The 17,030-nt window shown below is 39.3% G+C and overlaps 2 protein-coding genes across 2 annotated transcripts in view; both read left to right on the forward strand.

Moving 5' to 3' along the window:
- LOC107697490 (interleukin-20 receptor subunit alpha-like) overlaps positions 1–2,388 on the forward strand; it is an 8,572-nt gene extending 6,184 nt beyond the window's left edge. Inside the window, exons 5-7 of the mRNA XM_016498298.1 lie at positions 199–343; positions 579–718; positions 1,757–2,388. Of these exons, the coding sequence (XP_016353784.1) occupies positions 199–343; positions 579–718; positions 1,757–2,335 (864 nt within the window). The 3' untranslated portion in view covers positions 2,336–2,388. The remainder of the gene's footprint in view (positions 1–198; positions 344–578; positions 719–1,756) is intronic.
- Positions 2,389–3,956: 1,568 nt separating this feature from the next.
- The window catches only part of cfap206 (cilia and flagella associated protein 206), a 17,753-nt gene continuing 4,679 nt past the window's right edge, over positions 3,957–17,030 (forward strand). Inside the window, exons 1-10 of the mRNA XM_016498292.1 lie at positions 3,957–4,100; positions 4,173–4,256; positions 5,760–5,850; positions 5,938–6,126; positions 7,293–7,451; positions 7,527–7,729; positions 9,840–9,959; positions 11,257–11,452; positions 12,086–12,226; positions 12,303–12,496. Of these exons, the coding sequence (XP_016353778.1) occupies positions 3,993–4,100; positions 4,173–4,256; positions 5,760–5,850; positions 5,938–6,126; positions 7,293–7,451; positions 7,527–7,729; positions 9,840–9,959; positions 11,257–11,452; positions 12,086–12,226; positions 12,303–12,496 (1,485 nt within the window). The 5' untranslated portion in view covers positions 3,957–3,992. The remainder of the gene's footprint in view (positions 4,101–4,172; positions 4,257–5,759; positions 5,851–5,937; positions 6,127–7,292; positions 7,452–7,526; positions 7,730–9,839; positions 9,960–11,256; positions 11,453–12,085; positions 12,227–12,302; positions 12,497–17,030) is intronic.

The raw sequence follows: 17,030 nt of genomic DNA on the forward strand, positions 1-17,030 counted from the left end.
ACAATGTATTTTTGGCTATTGCTGCAAATATACCCCAGCGACTTAAGACTGCTTTTGTGCTCCAGGGTCACAAATAGGAAAATACTATATTTTCAAAATAGTGTGTCAATAATGCAAAAGGAGCGTGCAGAAAAACACTCACTCACTCACTTAGCCAAACAGGAAAGTCATTTCTTTTGCACTTTGTCGCTCTACCAGAACTACATGCTTCTTAAAAATGGGAACATGACGCTGGGCCCTCTGGACTTTTCCACCCGGATCTGTGTGAGTGTCCAGGCCCAGTCGGAGTCTCTGCCTCTGGCCTACAAACCCAGCGAGCGGCAGTGCGTCGAGACGCCCAAAGGTAAGCCAGCTCCATCAGCCTTTTCACTTTCAGATTGCCCGGTGAACAGGTTTGAGCAGTATGTGACTGTTGAGGAAGCCTATCATTTTATCAGCTCGTGCACAATGCTTGACTGTAACTGAGGTGTTTTCCCAGCACGCTCGGAGCTGGACTTCCTTATGCACGAGTCTCCAGACGGTGTGTGTGTGTGTGTGTGTGTTAATGTGTAACCCGCTGGTGTTTCTTTCTGCTGTAGATCCGTTCAGAGATCAGCTGCTGGCTGCTATGTTGGGCGGCGTGCTGCCGTCTGCGCTCTGTCTGTGTGTCCTCGTTGTGCTCGCGGGACTCGTCCACTGCTACATCACCGACCACAGACAGAGACTGCCCAAGAGCACGGTATTACAACAAACACACAAACCTAAATCTCACGCTACTAACACAATATTTAGAGACCGCTGAGGATGGGTTTGTTTGACTTGTGCTCGTCAGCAGCCAGTTAGAACACCTCCAGCTACCAGAGATTCAGCCGGGCTGGGACAGAATTGATGTTATGAATGTTTCTACTGAATAATCTAATGCATCCCTACTGAATAAAAGTATTAATTTCTTTAAAAAATAACAATAATGTGCAACTAATGTCTGGTAGACAATAAGTCAAAAGTCTGGGGTCAGTACGATTTTTTTTCTGACAGAAGTTAATACTTTTATTCATCAAGGACACATTAAATTGATGAAAAGTGACAGTTAAAGACATTTGCACAATGTTACAAAATATTTCTGTCTCAAAAAATTACTTTCTATTCATCTGTGAATCCTGAAAAATAAAATGTATCACAGTTTCCATAAAAATATTGGGCAGCACAACTGTTTTCAACATTGATAATAATCAGAAATGTTTCTTGAGCAGCAAATCAGCATATTAGAATGATTTCTGAAGATCATGTGACACTGAAGACTGGAGTAATGATGCTGAAAATACAGCTGCGCATCACAGAAATAAATTACAGTTTAACACATATTCACATAGAATAGAGTTATTTTAAATAGTAATAATATTTCACAATTTTACTGTGTTTTTACTAAAAAATAAATGCAGCCTTGGTGAGCATAAAACACTTTTTGTTACTAACCCCATACTTTCGAATGGTAGTGGTTCATGTAAAGGAAAGATGCCTATGAATACAGTATTATCACAGAAGGGTTTCAGAATAGATCATTCTGTTTATTTGAGGATGGGAGTCATATCATGTGATCTCGTCATCAGCTGACAGTAATAATAATAATAATAATAATAATAATAATAATTCCTTACATTTATATAGCGCTTTTCTGGGCACTTAAAGCGCTTTACATAGAAGGGGGGAATCTCCTCAATCAGTAGTTTTGATCACATTATACCAGCGCTGAAGTAACAGTGTACTCTTGTCGTTTCAGCACGTGGTTGGTATGAGTGAAAGGCTTCACACTTTCCAGCCAGAACAACAATCTCCAACAATCATCATTAACATGGTCAAAATGGGTTTGTATGGAGAGGAGTCGGCTCTGCCTCAGCTGGTGTGCGGTGAGGACTCGTCAGCAGCAGTGTGTTACGCTCAGCAGCACGCTCCTCCGTTACCGGACGGGGAGGACTCTGTGAGCGTGGACTCTGAGCCGCAGGAGGCCGCAGATTACGGCATCGTGCTGCCAGCCGCTGTCGAAGCCAAGAGCAGCCCATACCGGACACAAGAGCTCACAGTGCTGTCTGTGAACGCCTGTGAGGATGAGCCAGACGACCAAGACCAAGCACAGATATTCCTGGACTGGAGCCCAGAGACTCGAGAACTGAAGATCCCTCTGATGGGCTTGTTAGGTCTGGAGCATGAAGCTGAAATCCAGACTGAAGCGGTCACGCTGCTGCCTAACCTCATCCTGAGACAGAGCTCGGGGGAAAGCTGCGAGCCGGAGCCGGAGCTGGACCACTTCATCAAGATGGAGCGAGACTGGGGCCTCGTCATCCACTCCAGCCCAGACTGACAGAGGAATAATGCTGCTGCTGCTGCTTCAGACTCCTGACAGAATATGAAGATTGCTATACACTTGCTATTTATCTTATCTGTGGTGTTCAGGTTTAAGGTGTACACATGAGACAATATTAGGGCTGCAAAACGATTAGTCGCGATTAATCGATTCAACATAAAAGTTTATTTTCACATACTATATGTGTGTGTGCTGTGTATATTTATTATGTATATATAAATACACACACATATATGTATACATGAAGAGTTCATTTGCAGAAACAGATGTTCAAAAATCATGTTTTTTTTTGTCCTGCATTCCAATTAATATCAAACTGCTGTTGTGTTGTTTTGATTAAATAATAATAAGCGCAATAAAAAACATGATTTAAGAAAATTTATAAAAACAAAGTTATCTGTTTTTGCAAATAAAGTAAATAATATAATATAAATAATATATATTTTATATATAAATCTAACATATTTTCCTTAATATATACATGTGTGTGTATTTATATATACGTACATAATAAATATACACAGTACACACACACATATAGTATGTAAACATAAACTTTTATTTTGAATCGATTAATCGTGACTAATCGTTGTGCAGCCCTAGACGATATAATGAAGGTTTTTTTGTTTTCTCATTCACTGTGAACACGAGACCTCATGAACAAAGCTCCGTTCTCTAGCTTCTGTATTCAATTACATTTAATCATGGCCAACACTTTGCCCCAAAAGCCCCAGACGTGCACGGCCTGGAGACTGCTCAAGGGAAATAAACTCAGTTCTGGAAGCAATGTTTGAGCCAGTCAGAAAACTAACAGTACTCCGCTATTAAAAAAGTCTATTTCACAGCAAAGCCCTCCAGAAAAATTCCCTGGTAACACATCTACCATAATAGAGTGAAATATGTGTGATTGTCAAACCCCTTGTGCAGAAGCCAGATTTCATTTGAAGGGAATGAAAACAAGGCTGCGAGTTTGTTCAGTACTGTTGTGTACGTCAGGGAGTTTCTGATAATGCATTGCAAATATGTAAAGAAGTGGACAAATAAACCATGCTTTGTGAACTTTAGAAACATAAGACAGTATGACATTGTGTGTGTACTTATCAACAATGATTCAGAAACAAAGGAATCGAAGGAATTCACGTTTTATATTACATTGTATATATCTATTTTAATTGTACATAAAACAAATTATAATTTTTATTGAAATATTAATACTTGTAAGTTAGAAAAACATGTGTTTATTGTCAAATGTGATGAACATCCAGATTAATAGAGTATAAATACTGCAGATTATATATTACTACAATTCTGTCATTTTTTAAACTGTTGTAAACAATAAATATGAACCTGAGAAGTGTGTTCAGTTGAAGCTTTTCTTCCCATCATCACTAATAAATACAGCTATATGATGCAATTTATTATGCTATTTATTTACAGTTTCAGTCTCTCACTGAATGTTCAGTTACACAATGATTTATTACCATTGACTTTTACAGTGCAACAGCCTTCAGACAGACTCGTGTGTTTCTCTTCCATCCGGGCGCTGTCCGTCTCCATGACAACCACAGCCGCGCCGCACAACACAACAGTCAGCCGCGACAACCTGAAGACAAAACTCTGTAACGTTAACGTTAAATGCTGTCGTTGTGTAAAGATGTCGAGCACTCAGGCTGAAGGCGTTATAAGAAACATCATCCGGGAAATCGCGCAGACGTGTTCAAGCAGAGGACAGACTCTGTCCGAGACGCTCATCGCCTTCACGGTGAGTGACTGGGACTGAATGAATAAACCAGCCGGTGAATGTTGTAGCTCCAGCATTTACTTGTGTGTCCAGGTCAAAGCTGTCGTTCTGGACCCCAGGAACCGCTTTAACGTGGACAGGACTCTGACGAAGCAAGATGTGCAGAAACTCATAGAGGTGAATGCATAATTCGTGTTTACTCAAGCTGCTGTGTTTGGTTTTCTGATAGACTGAAACTGCTTCACTTAAGCATCCTTCCTATAGCAGCCCTTAATTGGACCTTCGTGGACAAATTTGGGCACTAAGGTCTCAGGTGTGATCCCAATTTATTTTTTTTTTTTAATTAACGTCATATCACTATCTTCGATAAAATAAAAACTATTAATTTATGCCATTTTTTTGTGATTTTTGTTTGTTTTTATTTATTTACCTCTAAAAGTGCCATATGTTATGTAAAATATGCCTATTTTCATGTTATATTTAATATTTATTTTACCTCAGTAAAAAAACAAAAACATTTTAGTAAGTTCAGACAGCCCAAACCTAACATGTTGGTGACTTTGGTGACATCTGGTGACATATGATAGTATAAAAATATCAAAGAAATCAATAGCCACTATGTGGCTGTAGTACTCGATGGCTGCATATAGGCTGCAATGTTGTAACGTTCTTAACCTCTAAAGTTTTAGATTTTATCACAAGTTAAAAAAAAATGCCAAAACAAACGTACAGACAAAATTTGGGCACTAAGGTCTCAGGTGTGATCCCAATTTATTTATTTTTTTTTATTAACGTCATATCACTATCTTCGATAAAATAAAAACTATTAATTTATGCCATTTGTTTGTGATTTTTGTTTGTTTTTATTTATTTACCTCTAAAAGTGCCATATGTTATGTAAAATATGCCTATTTTCATGTTATATTTAATATTTATTTTACCTCAGTAAAAAAACAAAAACATTTTAGTAAGTTCAGACAGCCCAAACCTAACATGTTGGTGACTTTGGTGACATCTGGTGACATATGATAGTATAAAAATATCAAAGAAATCAATAGCCACTATGTGGCTGTAGTACTCGATGGCTGCATATAGGCTGCAATGTTGTAACGTTCTTAACCTCTAAAGTTTTAGATTTTATCACAAGTTAAAAAAAAATGCCAAAACAAACGTACAGACAAATCTAACCATGCTATAAGGAAAAGACAAAGTAGGAGACAGAGTATTTTTCAAATTTCAATAACTCAAATAGTACCAAACAGGTAAGAATAAACAGTAAACCTAACAAGTAGCATGTTCCAGACATTTTTTGTTTGGAAGCATCAACAAATCTTGCAGTAGGACTTTGATGTGCCTTTGAAGTATGTGTGTGTGTGTGTGTGTGTGTGTGTGTGTGTGTGTGTGTGTGTGTGTAAATAGTGGCTGATTGGCACAAAAAAAAAGCTCAGTCATTGGCTCATATAATTCTTTGGTTTTGTATGTGTGAGTGACTGTTTTATTCAACAAAATAAAAAACCCGCTGTGTTATAGGCTCATAAAAAACAAAACAAAATGATTTTGACCAAATTTGGACACTTGAGGGTTAAAAAGTTTCAAAGCCTTGTCAAACCTCTCTATCTAATTAATAAATAAAAGATGACTGTGTGTGAAGTGAGTGTAAGGTGTCTGTCGTGTCTTCAGCTGTGTGTGGACAGACTGATGGACCAGACGAGTCCCACGCTGAACACCATTAAGATGCAGGTTTACTTCGACATGAACTACACATCTCGACGTAAGTGTAAAAACAAACAGCAATCCAGACACACATTTAGGTGAACCGACTGCATTGAGTGTGTGTGATTGACTGTCTGTGTGTCAGGTGAGTTTCTGGAGGTTCAGCAGAGGGTCCTGCGTTCCCGTTTGCCGTCGCTGAGCAGAGAGATCACAGACTCTCGAGCCAAGACCAGAGAGGACCTCAAGAACCTGTACGGCAAAATAGTCAGCTATGTCATCCAGCGCTGCAACCTCGGCTCGGCCACAGACATCAACACCGTGAGAGAAACCACAGGTACTGCCGTCTGATGCACTCACATTCATAGAGTAGCTCTGGAGACTCCTGTATATACATATACAGTACTGTTCAAACGTTTGAGGTAAGATTTAGAAAATAAATTATTTTTATACCGCATGGGTGGTTTAAAAGTGACATTTATAATGTCACAAAAGATTTATATTTCAAATAAATGCTGTTTCTATTCATTTGTGAATCCTGAAAAATAAAATGTATCACGATTTACACAAAAAAAATATGAATCAGCACAACTGTTTTCTACAATGATAATAATCAGAAATGTTTCTCGAGCAGCAAATCAGCATATTAGAATGATTTCTGAAGATCATGTGACACTGAAGACTGGCGTAATGATGCTGAAAATACAGCTGCGCATCACAGCAAGAAGAGTCAGAAGTGATACTTTCTCATGCATAATAACTGATGACGTAGACGCATACTGGGAGCCAATCACCACAACGCATATATGTCATATTTCACGATGTTGCTTCAGCTTTGCTTTTCCACTTGCTAATAAAATATAGGAGTCCTATTACTATTTTGATCAATGTACGGATCTATACATTCCTGTTAACACCTCAAAAAATGTGCTTTAGGGTTTCATGACCCTTGAACATATATTCACATAGAAAACAGCTATTTTAAGTCATAATAATATTTCACAATATTACTGTTTTTACTGTATATTCTTTGATCAAAGAAATGCAGCCTTGGTGAGCAGAAGAGACTTCTTTCGAAAACATGTAAAAATCTGCTAACACTTTACTTAAAGCCTTTATGCATTATAAAATGAGCAATTATAATGCATTTAAAAACCCTTTATAATGCATTATACATAAAGGCTATAAGTGTTACCCTAAATATCTATGATGAAATTTTTGACCAGTAGTATATATGTACAGTACATACTGTATATCTAAATCTTTATCTATACTTAAACCTTTTATATGTCTAATCAGATTAAATGCATAATACTTGCTCAGCTCACTCATAAATACATTATCCATTGCCAAGTGAGTAGTGAATACTGTAGTTTATCTCAGTGACTCTTAGTCACAGCTGACTGCTGATAGAGCATTTCTGCTGGTTTTGATCTTGCGTGATGATGCTGTGTTCATGACACCAGGTGTCAGTACAGGATGACTGCATGTTGTTTGTTGCAGCGGCTCTGCAGAGCGTCTTTCCTCAGGCTCAGCTGGCCACCTTCATGTCTCTGCTGAAACAAGACAAAGAGCAGCAGCTGAGCGAGCTCGCTCTGATCGTCAGCGGCATACGCCTCTTCAACAAGGACAGCAGGAAAGGAGGAGAGGGCATCCAGAACCGTACGTGAGTCTCCCTGAGTTCACTCATCCTGACCTCATAATGTTAGCACTCACTTCTCCATGCGTCTCCTGCAGTGCCAGCCATTCTGAACGAGACGCTGCCGGCCGCGGCCGCAGATATAGAGAGTGAACTGGCGGGATGTGAGAGCTTGGCCTGGCAGTACACGGCCCTGCTGGAGAAGATCTGTGAGCGCACCGAGTGCCCCGTCCACCCCGACCTGCTCAAACAGGCTCTGTACAACACACGACAGCACGAGGCTTTCCTCAGACTCATACTGGTGGGTTTCACTGTTACAGAGAGTCTCATCAAGTCAGACAGACAGGGCATTAGCTCTTAACCACACTCCTAGAGACCTGCCTCACTCTCTGCTGTCTGTCTGAAAGGGGTCATATGATGCAATTTCAAGTTTCTCTTTGGAGTGTTACAAGCTGTTTGTGCATATATAAGATCTGTAAAGTTGCGAAGACTAAAGTCTCAAACCCAAAGAGATATTCTTTATAAAAGTTAAGACTCGTCCACGCCCTCCTAAAACGGCTCGTTTAAACACGCCCCCACATGTCTATGTCACTGTGTGGGAAGATTTGCATAACGCCGCCCAAATGTTTACACAAAGAAAGAAGGCGTAACTTTTGTGTGTTTCCAAATATGGTAAGGGGCGTAACGTTTCCATCACACGCTTGAGGTATTCGGCCAATCACAACGCACCGGATAGCTGGCCAATCAGAGCACAGCACGCTTTTCAGACCGATGAGCTTTGTAAAAATCGACGCGTTTCAGAAAGGCAGGGCATAGAGGAGAAACAATAACAAAGCCACTAGAAGGCAAACCTGCAACCATTAGCCAAAAAAGCGTAACGGCTAATGCTAACGGAAAGGAGACCAGAGGCCGTTTTATTTGAATGGATGTCTGTGGAGGAGATGCTGAATAAACAGCTTTTTAGAGGAAACAGCTTATCATTTAATTTATCGACAGCCAAATCAGCTAATCTTCAACATGTTTTACACTAAGCAATACTTTTGGATTGAATTATTTTTAGAGTTTATACCAAAAAAATGCCATTTTATGAGAGAAGTCACTGACTTTTTGCGACAGCACTTCCCATTCATTCCTATGGAATGACTCAGTATCGCACAACTCTTACTGAAATTAAATGACGTCAAGGCTGTAATGGTTATTAATTAAGGCACACGTGATCCGAGTTAGCCATTACGCTTTCTCCAATAGTAAGTAATACAGACCCTCTCATCTCCATCTCCCTATAGTAAGACAGTCTCTGACAATATTTGTACAGTATGTGAAACAAATCAGTCTCCATGAGCCACAACTCTTAAGATCACACAAATAGTGCACGAGAGACTCGACTCACAGTTGTTCTCCATCCACCTTTTTCCTACACCCCATGATGTTTTGAGCAAATTATGGGAGTAACTTCTGTTTACACTGTAAACAATCAGCAAAACATTCGCTTAATGATTGTAATAAGCATTTTCAAAAACTGGGCACAATGACGTGACATTATTTTACTCGCCCTCCAACCATCAGACATACAGAGGAACATTTAAGTGTAAGAGCATTAACAAATTACTTTCAACATACCATGAATAACCCCTAAGCTCGATGCTATCCGCAGCAATATTACTAATGTGATAAATATCATTATAGTAAGATATCTATATTATGTAACAATTACATTTTACTGCATCCCCGTGAAAGCAAATCTGGAAACAGACGAGAGAAAAATGAAAGATTCTAAATGAAATATAGTGTGTTTTGCAAATTAAATCAGGACAGCAGACCACAACTCCGCAGTAGCCTATATGTTGTCTTTTTTCGTAAAGTTACAGCGCAGTAGGCTTGTTAGGAAAAAGGTGGACAGAGTTTGGCGTTTTAGCATGTTGCTAAGCTACTGTAGGATGCAATGCTCTAAAAAGCATCAAAATGTGCGTTATGCAGAAATATAGTGTAAAATAGTCATTTGTGATTGAACTGAATTTACACATAAGTATATTCATATTCAACATTTCTCTCAACTTGGCTGATTGTTACAGAAATATTTTGGTTGCACTTTATTTTACAGTTCGTGCACTTACTTGTACTAACAGTATACTTACCTAAGGAAGTAGTGCATGATATGAGGTAACTGCATGGGTTAGTCTCTAGTTATTACCTTATTGTAATTAATATAATAAGTACATAGTATGTGCATGCGGGAAAATAAAGTGCTACCAAGATTTGTTTTTTATTAGAATCAGAATGTATAGCCTTTGCTTCAGTACTGCGATGCCTTAGAATGCTGTAATATCTGCTGATGCTGTAATATGACGTTGATGATGTATGATGAATATATGACAGTATGATGATGTGATTTGGTGTTCGTGTTTCATCAGGCGGACATCATCCAGAGCGCGAAGGAAGTGACACGGTTACAGTCTGATCTAAAGAATCGAATGATGCTCCTGAAGGACACCGTGCACACCAAGATCACAGTGCCGACATCGCATGTGTTTGTGAGTGATTTCTGTAATGCTGTTGTCCATCTGTTTGTGCTGAATGTTTATTGATAGTTCACAATTTTAATGAATTTATATTGTGAATTTTACAATATTATTTCAAAGCATCTTTACAAAGAACAAGATAAAGACATTAAATTCAAAGAGAAGACTCATTCATATGAGGGAGAAATAGTGTAGCAATGGGTTTGAATGTTCATTATATGATTGATCTGTAAACTATGGAAACCTGTTCCTGACACGGAAGTTAATTGTGACTTTTTATACTCTATTCTGAATTTACAACTCAGAATTCTGACTCTTTTTTTAGTAGAAATGTGAGATATAAACTCTTACAGTTCTGAGTTTATCTCTCACAATTATTTTTTTCTCTCTCTCAGAATAGCAAGATATAAACTCAGAATTGGAACGTAACTGCATTGCTGTAAATAAATCGCACATCGTAGAAAAATTCCAACAGTCTACTTAATCCATAAATCCAACATGAATACACACACTGGAGATCGAAGGCTTACACACAACACAACCTTAAATAATACCGGACAAAGAACTGCAACACAAGAGGAACTTAAACACAGAGTGATAATGACCTCAATCACAGACAGGTGTGAGGAAAATAATGAATTGTCATAGCAACTAAAGATCAAACAGGAACAGAGAACAGAAAAAACAACGGTTAGCAAACTAAAAGTCCTTGAAAATTAAACCAAAACAGAACATAACTGTTACATGCGAGGTAAAAAGTCACATTTACCTTTTTATTTTCTTTATTCCATGGCGGAAACAAGCTTCCATAGTGAACAGATGGCTTTAATCATATTTAGTGTCCTGTAAGCTTTTTCATTTATTTTACATGGAGCAAATAATTGAATTCTAAAAATATTGAATTTGTTTTTTGTGAAATGTGCTTGTGCTTGTGTAGTTTGTTGCATTTAATGAAAGGCATTCAGAACTTTCTATACACTATATATTAATATAATATTCCACTGCTGTGTGGTCAGGTGTATATATATTGGCTCTTTTGCAGCCACTTTGAACACAGTTTGTGCAAATTAGAGTCAGAACTGTCCGTTTGAATACAGGTGCATCTCAATAAATTAGAATGTCGTGGAAAAGTTCATTTATTTCAGTAATTCAACTCAAATTGTGAAACTCGTGTATTAAATTTCTAATTTATTGAGATGCACCTGTAAGTAGTAATCCTGGTCCATCACAGAAAGTGTCTGTTTTTACAGTACAGCAGTGCCACTCTTGTGATCGCATGTAGATTTATAAGCGTCGCTCTTCTTGTCAGCCTCATTTCACAGCACTGGCTTCGCTCTGGGCGGGACTGGAAGGCGAGATGCTGCTACTGAGCATGCTCACTAACGTGGCGTCCGGTCTGAGAGCGTTCCTATCAGCGCAGTCTCTGCTGAGCCCAGATCAGCTGGAGCTGCTGCTGCATGGACTGCAGGTGCAAACGGATGCGGACAGATGCTCTGTGACAGCAGGTGCGACACGCAGCCAGACGAAAACACCTGTTGAACTTTAGGACCAGATTCACTAGCAGCTCACACCAGTGCAAACCGCCTACTGGTATTAAAAAAGATATGTAAAACATTAGTGAAAAGATGAAAAGGCATGGACAAAGCTATTTTTGCATCTGTTCTTATTGCATATGCATTTGTATTTAAATAAAGACTATTTGAATGAATCACGAAACATAATTTACTAAGGTTTGGTGGTCACTGTACTGACCCAACACCCAAAAAAGCAGGTCTTAACCCATTTTATGCTTTACATGCCTGCGATAGTTGCTCATTTGTGCTGCTTTGGGTAACTGCATTAGTTATTATGGAGATGAGCTGCACCTGTGTTCTTTGATTTGCTCATTGCCAGATCATCTGCTGAAATTTCCACTCCCATCAGCACTTTTATGGGATTTCGGTCTCACTCGGTTTAGTAAATCAGGCCCTCAGTGTGCTGAGCTTCAGTGTTACAACTGAAGACTTGAGAAGTGTCAGATGAAATGAGTCTAATATCTGAATATTTGATTTTGACTGGTCATTCGCAGGCAGCGGTTTCTGAATAATGGCCACTGAAATTGTGTGTAACAGTCACGAGTCACTGCTACTTTGTTTCAGAAGAGCGTGTTGTTGAGTCAGAGATGAGCTCGTGTGAATGGTGTTTTCCTGAGAGCTCAGCTCACGTTGAGGACGTGCCTCTGCAGTATAAGGGCTTCTGTGGCTTCAACCTCGTGAAGAACAATGGACTTTTACTGCCAGGTACAAACAGTGAAACTGTGTGCATTGCATTTGATATTTGTTTTCTTTGATAAGACATATTAGTGTCTCTTCTCAGGCAATCCAAAGATCGGCGTCCTAAAGCACAAGGAGAAACACTACGCTTTCAGCTCCAGGAGCGCTGCATACGAGTTCGCCTCTAAAGCAGATGAGTTTATAGCTGCTGCGGTGGAGACGGCGAAGAGACAGCCGGAGCTCATCCAGCTGCTGCAGCTGCATCAGGAGTTCGCCAGCGTGACGCCATACTCTGAGGTAGCATCGGCCGTACGGCAATGAAACGCAGTCAGGACAGAAACTACTTCTCAAAAGGGAGGAGAAAACACTTCCCATGTTTGGTTGTTGATGTCAGAGGCTGTGTGTTCAATCAAACGTAAGCCCTATTCAGACAGGACTAGTTTTCTAGACTACATTTCTGTCATGACAACTCTCGGAGTGATTGGCATGGTTAATTAGGGGTGTAACGGTACACAAACATGACGGTTCGGTACGTCCCTCGGTTTTGACTTCATGGTTCGGTATGGTTTCGGTACAGCAGGAGGAAAAAAACTAAACATATATTGCTTCTTTTTTTAAATTAAACAATGGTTTACTGAACAAATTGCTCTTTCTTTAAATTAATTTAATTATAATTAAAACATTCTTAGGAATAAAAATCTACCTCAACTTCTGATCTAAACTATAGGGAGCCCTTTTACATTACTATAAGGTTACAATTAACATCAGAGCCCAAACTTAAATTCAATTACTGTTTATTTTTAACTATAACAATTAACACTCAAAATGAAAAAAAAAATGTATGCAAACATGTTTTTAAATTAACTTCTAAATGTTCTAAATTTCTATTTGTTGTTAAAATATAATAATTTCACAGTGGCTGTCTTAACTTGTTTCATAAAAGATTTATTTAAACATACATTAAATAATTAAGACGTCACTAACAGGTAAAGTAAAATATAATGAAGTATATACCCTAGTGTAGTATTTCGCAAAATGCTCTTCATTAGACTTCATTTATCTTGCAAATAACGAGCTGTTGAAACACTGATTGAGCGATTACGTGAGGAGTGAGATATTCATTCATTTATAATTCGTGTTAAAACTAGTAGTAAAGATGAAGGGATGCTGTCAGAACTGAGGAGTTTATACAGCGATCTGTCACGCCTGGGGAAGGGGGAGGGTTTCTGAAGTGCACTGCAACAGCAAGCATTAGCCAAGTATTTGAATGTTGAGCAGCAAGCTCATTGGCTACTTATACAGGAGAGAACCAATCAGCTGTGACATGTGATGATGATGTCATTATGTCATACTGAATTAAATCTATCGGACTGCGCCATCTTGAGTTTCATGCCAGAACTTTGTATATGGGTTTCATTTCTAATCACTCGACGTCTGCGATTTTCATGTACCACTTCAGACGGGACTAACATCTCTGTGTTTACTACAGAAGTGGGTGTGTTTTCTAGATGTGGTTGCGTGCATCAGATACGGCGCATATGTCTAATAAATAATCTTACTATAAATCCATGCAAGTGAGCAGACAAAATGTAGACAAGCATCTTACCTGATGCCGATGTTAAAATGGCCAGTCTTAGCAGTTTTCTAATTTTATCTCTCCTTATTAATTTTATTATTTAATTTTTTTGCCGAATACCATCCATAGTTAAAGGTTTAGCATGCGTAAGATTGGTGCGCAAACGATAGCTCAGGTAGACCAAAAAAGAGCGTTGGGATAATACTATATCAGCAATCACAGATATTTGCATTCGGACAAGATTATATTTCCCATCGAGTTTGGCGAAAAACAGTACGTAATTTGCTCTGGATTTTTACAGTACATCTGTGAAACACAAATTTCTCTAATGACCCCCTTGAAAACTGGTCCCGTCCGAATAGGGCTTTACACAACCTAGAGGACATTAAACACAGGTTCACATGCAGTCAGAATACATTTACATTTAATCATTTAGCAGACGAGAATACACAGGGTTTGTGCCACCACTACAGGGATTCTCATACTTGAAATATTCAGTGCTGGGTCATTCTAAACCCTGGCTAAAGGGAATCCTCTGGATTAACAATTAATCCTGGTATTCATAAGCTGATTTTTCACACTCTACGTACTAGAGTTGCACAATTAATCGCTGACAGATCGCGATCTCGATTTAAACACCCACGCGATCTAATTTCTAAATGACAATGATTCACCCGTGTCCATTAAACCTTTGAAAAAGTCTTACTGGAACATTCAAATCTATGTTAGCGCTGCTGCTGGCACAGAGAGGGCAGTTAGCATGTTTAGGTAAAAAACAAAGTCTTTTCAACTACACATTAGGCCTATTATTTCTGTCTTACAGTCATTCATATTATCACAGAAATACTGGGATGAAAGTTTATAGTTCCGATATAAACACTGATGTCTATGGTTGCGATCAAAATAGAGCAAATCAAATCACCTTTTGAAAGTAACTGGTGCTTTAAATAATATTTGTGTCGATATGTGGCAACAAGTGACTGTTAAAAAATCAATTTGTCATTTAATCATTCTGTCACAGCCCAGTCACCAGCTCAGTCACTAAACCACATTAAGGACTCCATTTCCCAGCATCCCGCCTGCTTCACACCTGCCACCATTCACCTCATTACCTACCATATAAAAGCAGTCACCTTCCACTCCCTTATTGTCTGGTCTCGTCGTTGGTATATCCTACATATTGTGGGATACACTTCCCTACTCCTCACCAGCTCTACTCACCTGAATCCACGGTGACCCGGTGACCCAATCCAGTCTGTCAGCTCTCTGAGCCCTCGAGCCTGGATAAGTAATATTAAACCAAGTTATCATGAGATAAGTCCAACAAACTATTCTAAAAGACATTCTTTTTACCCGAGTTTGTGCCTGATGGCTACAAAGCCTCCTTTAGTTTAAGCTACCTGTGGATAAAGAAAGACTTTTTATTTTTCCAGTTTCTCCATTAAGTTATGATGTTATGTTGACTTCTGAACTTACCTGATTTCCTGTTCTGATCCCGGCTTCAATAAACCTGCTGTACTCCCTTACCTGTGTTCTGTGTTAACGGTTTCGTGACAGAAGACCAGCCCACACAAAATTTACCTTATAATATGGGCATTATCCTCACCCCTCAAGACCCAGTGGACCCAGTGGTCACACTCTTTCAAGATGGCCGCCCGATTGAGGACTACGTAGAGGAGTTCTTTGAGCTCTCACATCATGCGCCCTGGAACGATGACACACTAAAGACCATTTTCTGGTGCGGCTTGGACGATCACCTTTATCTACGAGTTCCAGCGGGTGCAACCACATGTTCTTTGCAACAATATGTTGATTATATTCTATGGTTGTGTGGATCATCGTATACTGTAGAGGAAGCACTTCCCATGTCCGCTCCAGTGAGTAGCGTTCCTGAGCCTGTTCCATTGAGTGAAATTCCCGAATCTGTAGACAAATCCTCGACATCCTTAACCATCTGATCCATCTCACCTGTCCCAGGGTTCACGCCAGTCATCAAATCTGTCTCAGCCTTTAAGTTCAGTTGTAAGTCCATTCCTGTTCCAGAACCTGTTCGCACCCATGAGTCAGCCCCAAAGCTTGGGACAAACTCAGAGACTATTAAAACCTCAGCACTTCTTTTCACCTCTGCCCAAAGGAGGAGGCATAGGAAGAAAAGACGGCTCTCTGCAAGTCCTGCCTCCAACTACCACCCGGTGTCTATTCTGATCCCTGAACCAACCCCTGAATCCGCTCCAGTCCCAGAGTTCCACAATGTGTTCGCTCCTAACTCGGAGTTCTGTAGTGAGTCCCTTCTAAGTTTTCCTTTGGTCCTAAAGTCCGTACAAGAATTCCATCCAGACCAATCACCCTTAATGCCTGCCAGTCCCAGATCAGCTATACATAACATGGCCGCCGATCTCCATTCCTCACCCATTATGGCCGCCGTCACTGAATCATTAACTGTCATGGCCACCAGTTCCAAGTCAGAATTTCAGATGACCATCCTTCTAGAGTCTGATCGGAGGTCTCATCCAGTCCCTGTAGTTTCTCCAAAGCCCTGTCCAGTTCCTAGACTCAGTCCAGTGTTCTCTCCAATTCAACCACCGCGTTGTCCAACTCATAAGCGCTGCCATTTCTGTTGCATTTGAGAAACATCAGACGGCAAACGAAATAAAAGCGAAACTAAACCGCGCTACGTTTCAGCTGCGCAGCGTGGACCGTTTATCAGCTTGGACCGCGATGCAAACAAACTTGTCCGAGCTCAGAACAGCTTTAATCAGGAGCCAAAGTTAATGATAAATAAATGATAAGGTTGCTGCGAGATCTAGTGAGAATCATTCAAATTACGCACAGAATTCCCTGTTATAAACAGCGCTGACATACGTATGGAAACCAGACGTGGTAACACTAACTGTAACCATGGTGTTGTGGTAGAAATAGTCGAATGCATTACAACATTCATTTCAGGGTTTGTACAACCTTTTGAGAGAGAAATTCAAGAACTTTTCAATGGCTTTCAAGCATTTCGCACAACTATTTCCAGCACTTTAAAGCTCTAAAATGATCCAGTTTGAATGTTATTTTTAATGGGATGACCAAAATATACTTTGGTAAACAAACACTTACGTAAAATTTAAAAATACATAAAATCATTCATTTCTACTTTTTTCTCTATATTTTGAAATTATAAAATCACTCTTATAAAATATCAATGATCAAGAATAGGACTGAATGATTAATTGCATTTGCGATATGAAAAAATGCGATTTTTCAATT

This window comes from Sinocyclocheilus anshuiensis, unplaced genomic scaffold, assembly GCF_001515605.1.
Source record: "Sinocyclocheilus anshuiensis isolate Anshui unplaced genomic scaffold, SAMN03320099.WGS_v1.1 scaffold1452, whole genome shotgun sequence".
In the NCBI taxonomy this organism is placed as follows: Eukaryota; Metazoa; Chordata; class Actinopteri; order Cypriniformes; family Cyprinidae; genus Sinocyclocheilus; species Sinocyclocheilus anshuiensis.